Source organism: Heterocephalus glaber, unplaced genomic scaffold (assembly GCF_053883595.1).
Source record: "Heterocephalus glaber isolate CG9 unplaced genomic scaffold, H.glaber_assembly_v1.0 deba00001755, whole genome shotgun sequence".
In the NCBI taxonomy this organism is placed as follows: Eukaryota; Metazoa; Chordata; class Mammalia; order Rodentia; family Bathyergidae; genus Heterocephalus; species Heterocephalus glaber.
In genome coordinates, this window is record NW_028258453.1 from 133,136 (window position 1) to 139,135 (window position 6,000).

The following is a 6,000-nucleotide window of genomic DNA, read 5'->3' on the forward strand; positions in this document are numbered from 1 at the left end:
GGGTTGGGCTGGGTGCAGCCTTGTGGATGCAGGGCTGAGGGTCAAGGGCTTCTGAGGGCTGAGCTGTCCTCAGGGGAGCACAGGGTCAGGGTGGGGGCAGCCTGGGGTTCAGCTGGGTGGAACCGGAAGTGCTGAGTGGCTGGGCCAGGGGACCTGGCTAGGGGTGTGGGGAAAGAGGGTGCTGCCTGGGACCTGTGCTGGCTGCACTGTGGCTTGAGGAGGTGACATTTGAAAAGCCAGGCCCAGGGGGAGGGGACAGTCACATGCCAGTGCCCTGATCCCTGCACAGTCCCCTGCCAGGCTTCTGCCAGCCAGGGCAGCCTTGGGAGACCAAGGTCCTACCCTGGGATTGTGGGCAGTTCGGGCAGAGCTGGACTTGAGAAGCAGGGGAGTTTGGCTGTTCTTCCACGAAGAGCCCTCCCCTCACTGTGGGTGCTGCTTTTTGTTTCTTTGTGTCACCCTGAAACCTTAGTGGACCCCATGTGCAGGTGCCAGGTCAAGGACCCCATGTCCCTGCTGCCCAGGGGCTGCATACAGGTCTTTTTCACTTCTAGGAATCAGAAGAAGAGGAGGAGACCCTGCCTCTTCTGCCTCCTCCTCCAACTCCACCACTGTCCCCAGCACCTGCCCCATCACCTGTCACCATGCGCCCCACCAGTATCGTGTGCTGCTGTGCATGCCGTGGTGTGTGCGTGAAAAGGGGCCTGGAGGTGAGGGGCCGGGGCTCTGGGGAACTGGAGCTCTGGAGACCTGGGAGGGGACGTGGTTGTGTGGACTGTGTGGGGATCCTGTGGTGCCAGAGGACAGCGCCAGACCCCCCACCTTGGCCAGCAAGGGCAGCACCCAGTGGGGCTCACCATCCCACCCCACCCCAGCCTGTCCCAGCCCCAGGATCTGTGGCTTCTGGGAGCTTCTTGCCTCTCTGTCCCCACAGCCCTTTTGAGGAGCCAGCCCTCTCCCCTACCTCGCTGGGGACACTAAGAAGCCAACACTTGCTCTGCAGAAGCAAGAACACCACTGCCTGTGGCAGGTTCTGGCTGTGGGGCCATCCTCACCCACCCACAGGACCCAGAGGTCCAGCACTATGGCCAGGGGCTTCTGCTCTGGACTGGGCCATCTCTCGCCCTGTCTGCCTTCCTTTTCTCTGTCCTGGTTTCAGGGTATGGGCCTCCCCTGGCCTATCCTGTGGGCCCCAAACCCAGCCCCTTACCGCTCCTTGTGCTCTTACTTGGCCCTGTGCCCACCTTGGTTCCGTTTGATGCCCTCTGCTTCCAGCTCACACCCGGGGCTCCCAGCTTTGATCTCTGTCACCAGCTCTGGGCTTCCTTGCTGCCCCAAAACCTCTTTTAGCCAAATTCCAAACTCTCTGAGTCTCACAGTGACACTGCAGACACCCAGGCCCCCCGGCCTTCCCTGGGCACCTGGAGCTCGGTCTCAGCACTGTCGTGGGGACAGAGCTGCCTGCAGCTTCGATCCCGATCCCGACCTGCAGGAGGCTGTGTCCCTGCTGTGCTCTTCCTCGTGACCTCATCTACTTTTCAGGGCACCTTGATCTTGCGCAACTTCAGTCACCGCAGCTCTCACCAGGTGCCACTGACACGGTCTCCATCCAGTGACCAGGTGAGCAGGACTCTGGGGCCCTCTTGGTGAGCACTGCTCTTCCCTGAGGCTTGCTTGCTAAGGACTGTCCCTGTGTCCCTGTTTGATCATCCAGCAACTGTACAGTAGCTGCTATTTTTTCCCAGTTTACACTGGGAGCAGAAGCCCATGGAGTTTGTGTGACTCGGTCACAAAGCACGGGACATATAGAATGGGGCTTGGACCTGGGCCTGGCTACCTCCTCCCCCTGTCCTCATTGGCTCAGCCCTGGGTCCATGTGCTGGTCACCCCCAAGTCCACAGCTGCCCTGCTCAGGCCCAGTCCCCACCATGCCCTTCCTGTGGCCTGGGGCTCCTGGGGATGGGCCCTATGTCCAGCCCTGTGCACAGACATCCCTAGGAGGAGGGTGGGCAGTGCCAAGGCCTGCTCGAGGCTACACTGGCCTCAATCCCTGAACTGGGTAAGCACAGGGCCCAGGAGCACATTGAGCAGCAGAGCCATCCGTGGAAGGACAGGGTGGGTGGAGGTCCTGCCGAGCCTGTCCTGAGCCTGAGGAGAGGTGGACAGAGGACAGCACTGTCCCTTGGGGTAGGCCTGTGGATGTGCTGGTGACTCTTGCTGTGGGCTTGGCTTGGAGCTGGGGCTGGGAAGGGGAAGGTCTTGTGGAGAGAATGAGGGCCGTGTGTGTGTGTGTGTGTACGTGTGTGTGTGTGTGTGTGAGAGAGAGAGAGAGAGAGAGAGAGAGAGGAAAGGGAATCTCCCTAACTCAGTGTTGCAGAAGGTGACTCTGCCCAGGTGCTCTGGGCTTTTGTGGCCTGAGTGTTTTCCCAGGCCCTGTTGGAGAACACTGTTTGGCAGAGGCAGGATAGAGGTGAGGCTCAGTCTGGGAAGATGGGAGGACTTGGGTTAGGATGGGGAGGCCCGGGACACACACCCCTCTGAGTCAGAGCAGGAGGCAGGGGTGGGCATGTGCAGAGCTTCTGGTAGCAGGTGCTGCCAGGGGCCAGTTCTGGCTGGAGGGAGATGGCAAGGAGGGCTTGGTGGGAAAGTCTGGGTTGCAGGCCTACAAAGCCCCTCTGGTGCTGTGAGGAGGGCAGGAGGTGGCTCTATGAGGACGGGAATCTGGGGTGGGTGGAGCCGTGGAGACCAGGGCCAGCAGCTGGGGTCAGCCAGAGAGGGAGGCTGTCACCTTAGGGCCCAGGAGGGGGTGACCCAGGCTGGGTCAGGACAAGGTCCGATGAAGCACAGATGGGAAGGGGCAGGAAGTCAGCAGGGTAGTCCTGGAGGGGAATGGAGCACCTCAACCGGTGTCTCACAGGCCCATGTGGGCTTGACGCTGGGTGACAGCTGTCAGCAAGTCCCTTCTGTAACACCCCGGGCCCAGCACAGGCCAGCAGCGGCTTCCAGATAGACTGGGAAGCACACTTGGGTAGAGGCGGAGCCTGCGGGCCTGGAGCCCAAGGAGACCCTAAGAGCCCTCCTATTGGAATGGTCACAGCTCTGTCACAGGCACAGTGAGGATGTTTCTCACTCCCACACCATTCTCGGCCTTCCTTGCGGTGTAATCTGGGAACTTTCCTGCCTAGGCCAGTGGAGCATAGAGATGACACTGTCTCTGCCTTTTGCTGTGCTGTGTGTTCAGAGTACAAAAGAGAAGGAAATTATGGGGGAGGCTTTCTTTGGGACGACAGTAGCCATGCTAAATCCCCAAGAGGACAACCTCAGGGAAGCTAACAAAGCAGGTCTGGTAGACCAGACTCTCAAATTGCTTTCATTTTAACAAAATGGTCGCAGGGCTCCCATCAACATATCTAGATTCCAAGGAGAAAGAAGGAAGAACAGGGCACAGGGAGCATTCTGCAGAGCGTGACCCAGAAATTCCTGTTTCTGTTCCATTTGCCAGAATTTATACCAGTGGTCATCTTGCTCAGCAGGAGAAAATGAGCAATGTCATGTCACAGAGGAGTACTTTGCTTCTCCTGACAAAACCAGTTTGTTGTTGTTAAGAGGGGAATGAACACAGGATTACAGGTCAGCATTTGGAATGGCTGCCCCAATGTAGAGACAGGAAAGCCATTCCCCTGAGGTTGAGTGGCTTAGGAGGTTTGTGCCAGGCATGGACCCCAGCCCTTGAGCTTACCTAGAGTGAGGAGCACTCAGGGCTTTCCTAAGAGGCCCTGATTGGCTCTTAGGGTGGGGTTCTTCCTGATCCCCTGGGCATGAGGAACTAGCAGAGACACCAACATGGGAAGAAGACTCAGTCTCTGTCCCCAGGGCTACCTGGAGGACCTGTGCCTGGCTGAGGGGCCAGAGTGGAGTGGGTGGGGCCCACAGTCACCCCCACCCAAGAACCTCCTTTGTTGGAGTAAAGAGATCGCCAGGCTTCAGCGGGCCTGGCTGTGGTTCCAGGTGCAGCCTGGCTGGCACACAGCACAGAACCCAGGCCAGGTCCCACCCCAGAGACACAAAGGCCTCATCCTCTGCATCTATCCCAACCCTCTGAGGCATTTGGATGTTGGAAAGGGATTTGCTTGGCAGCAATCAAGCTGTCCCGGGGCTACTCTGGGTACATCTGTATTCTTGCCCTTTCCAGCTTTTAGAGGCCTGACACTGCAGGAATAGGACCCCCCTCCTCCATTTCCAAATCCTGCAGAGCAGCACCTGCTTGCAAAGTCTCCTGGCTTCCATCCCCAGGCATACTCTCCTCCTCCTGTCCTCTCCTTCTGCTGCCTCCCTGTGACCCTTGGGAATGTACAGTGTCCACCAGACCACCCAGCACATCTGCAAGTCCTTAACTATAGCCTCAAAGTCCCTTCTACCAGGTAGGGCACAGAGCCACCTGTTCCAGGGATGCAGACCCATACCCCTTTCAGATCCACTGCTCAGCCCCCAGCCTGCCTGCTGTCAGATGCCTGGACTGAGCCTGGAGGCAGTGGAGGCTGGAGGGCAGCACCAGGGAAGGTGCCTCATCCAGGCCCACCCTCCAGCCAGGTGCTTGCATCCTGTGGCCCAGTTCCAGAGGCGCTCAGCCATCTCCTCTCTCTCTCTCTGCTCTTCCCACCAGGGCAGCTCTACCAACTTCGACCTCCTGGAGGTGCTCTGTGCCCAGGGCCCCTTGGCCCCCTAGATCTGCCTTCATCCCAGCCAAGACAGCCTCTCCATGACCTACTGCTCCCAGTGCCACCACCCCAGAGCCACGAGTGCCAGGTCCCCTTCTAGAATGCTGCCCCTGCTGCATCCCCCTTCCCGGACAGCCTGTAGGCCTGTACTGTCACTCCCACCTCCATAGGCCACCTCTCAGGCCCCGCTTACCCAGATGAGAGGTCTTCTTGCTGAACTGGACATGGCATGGAGTCTTGGATTCTAATAAACCAGTTGGATTTTGTTGCTGAACAGCGGGGGTTTGTCACTAGGAAGATGCTCCCCCATCTGAGTTGTGGTTAGTCTGCACTGCCTGGATGTGCACCCAGGTGTTCTGTGGATGCCAGGCGTGGGTGACCCCACTGCCACCACTCTGTCTTCATCTGTCACCAAGGGGTGGGAAACATGGGTGTAATGTCAAGTCTCCTATCAAAAAGGAAAAAAGCACCCAAGTGTTGGAACACAGATAAAATCCTGGGCCTCTGCCCTAAGTGTTTGTAAGAGAAGTGTGTAAATTTCTCCTTGGTCTCCATTTTTGGTTACCCAAATCCTGAATGCATCCTAGAAGGAGGCCAGCCTTTTCTGGAAGGGAGATGTTTCTTTCCAGAGACCTGGCAAGGTCCCAAGCCCAGGGGATTTCAGCAGATCCCCTGCATTTCATCTCCTTGTGCCCTTTGTCACCAGAGAAGAAAACAGGGTCCTCACAGGCCTATGTAGCACACAGCATCCTACAGCCCAGCACATGCACTGCTGTCCTCGTGACCATCCAGGAGCAGGTCACACGGGCATGGGAACCCAACAAGGGGCCCTAAGGACCTCAGGAGGGTCCCCAGGGGGCCAGGACCAGGCTGCCCAGTTGTCCCTAATCCAACCTGAGAATTAATTAAATGGCAGCTCCCATCGGCCCCCTTCTCCCTGCAGGCTACCTTCAGCTTTGCAGGTGAATTTCTGTAAAGTTCGCACAAGCAGAAAAAGGCCAGACTTTGGACTTGAGTTGGCATGGATTTAACAGGATGGCCAGTGATGACCACACTGTCCCTACATTTGCAAAGTGACAGGGCTTGCTGGAGTGGCTGTTTCACACATGAAGGGGTCATTCACAGGCTTTCTCTAGGTCCCATAACTTTGACCTTTCATTCATTCCAGGAATTGCTATTTCTTTTCCTTCCCCAACTTCTCTGTCCTGGATTGTCCTGAGCTGCCACCACCAGAGCCCCAACTTGGGTCCCACTAGCTTCCAGGATGGGACCTCGGTCTTGC

The 6,000-nt window shown here is 57.7% G+C and overlaps 1 protein-coding gene across 7 annotated transcripts in view; it reads left to right on the forward strand.

The window, feature by feature from the left end:
* LOC147821249 (anthrax toxin receptor-like) overlaps positions 1-5,246 on the forward strand; it is a 43,698-nt gene extending 38,452 nt beyond the window's left edge. For all 7 annotated transcript variants that reach the window (XM_087201106.1, XM_087201107.1, XM_087201108.1 and 4 more), the window contains 3 exons: positions 555-710; positions 1,543-1,620; positions 4,664-5,246. In XM_087201106.1, the coding sequence (XP_087057232.1) occupies positions 555-710; positions 1,543-1,620; positions 4,664-4,726 (297 nt within the window). In that variant the 3' untranslated portion in view covers positions 4,727-5,246. The remainder of the gene's footprint in view (positions 1-554; positions 711-1,542; positions 1,621-4,663) is intronic.
* The last annotated feature ends 754 nt before the right edge of the window (positions 5,247-6,000 follow it).